Source organism: Triticum dicoccoides, chromosome 7A (genome assembly GCF_002162155.2).
Source record: "Triticum dicoccoides isolate Atlit2015 ecotype Zavitan chromosome 7A, WEW_v2.0, whole genome shotgun sequence".
Taxonomy (NCBI): Eukaryota; Viridiplantae; Streptophyta; class Magnoliopsida; order Poales; family Poaceae; genus Triticum; species Triticum dicoccoides.
The window spans coordinates 83,690,726-83,691,484 of NC_041392.1; the positions used below are offsets into that span (position 1 = coordinate 83,690,726).

General features: G+C 53.0%; 1 protein-coding gene across 1 annotated transcript in view; it reads left to right on the forward strand.

The window, feature by feature from the left end:
• Positions 1-606: 606 nt before the first annotated feature.
• The window catches only part of LOC119334194 (putative hydrolase YtaP), a 4,159-nt gene continuing 4,006 nt past the window's right edge, over positions 607-759 (forward strand). The window contains exon 1 of the mRNA XM_037606800.1: positions 607-755. Within this exon, the coding sequence (XP_037462697.1) occupies positions 686-755 (70 nt within the window). The 5' untranslated portion in view covers positions 607-685. The remainder of the gene's footprint in view (positions 756-759) is intronic.

The following is a 759-nucleotide window of genomic DNA, read 5'->3' on the forward strand; positions in this document are numbered from 1 at the left end:
TTCATCCGTCTGGACATAGTCGATGAAGGTCCGGCGCAGATTTCTGTCGTCTCCTTGAAGCGGGTTTCTCGTCATGTGGCGAGATTTGGTGTCATGTATTTCAGATCTATGTAGGGGTTCAAGAACGACGACTGCGGCTACAAGACGTTGGTTAGGACACGTGCACCAAGACTTTATAGTTGGCATTAACAAGGTCAAGCCAGCTCCGGTAGAGAAGCGGCGATTGGTAGCGCGTCGGCGGCTCGTTCTGACTGCAGTAGTGTTCGTTCCGTGGTCTCGGAATTTCAATGTAATTTTATTATGCTCGATATGTTTTTCTAGTGAATTTTAATAGGTCTGATCCTTCAAAAGAAAAGCTCTTAATGTGAGAGGGAAGATGGGACAGGGATAGCGATTTGAGCGATCGTTTTTTTATGTGGCACGCGACACACGCGATAGCGACCAAACTGCATGGAACTTAAAAAAAGGTCAAATTTCTGCATGCAATGCGCGGGGCCAGAGATTCGTCGTCGTTGTCGAGACAGCGAGACGTGAGACGTGGCCACACGCATACGCGGCTGCTTGAAGAAACTACTACTCCTACTAGTAGGGATGGGGCTCGGCTCGGCTGCCACTCCAGTTCCCGGTGCATCAAGCTCCAGTTCCAGCGGCTTCCACACCGACGCCACCGCCCACCGGAGCCCCAATGGCCGCCGCCGGAGACCTCAGGTCGGAGTACCTCCAGGTCCTGCTCAGCCGCCGCCGCGAACCCCAAGGTCA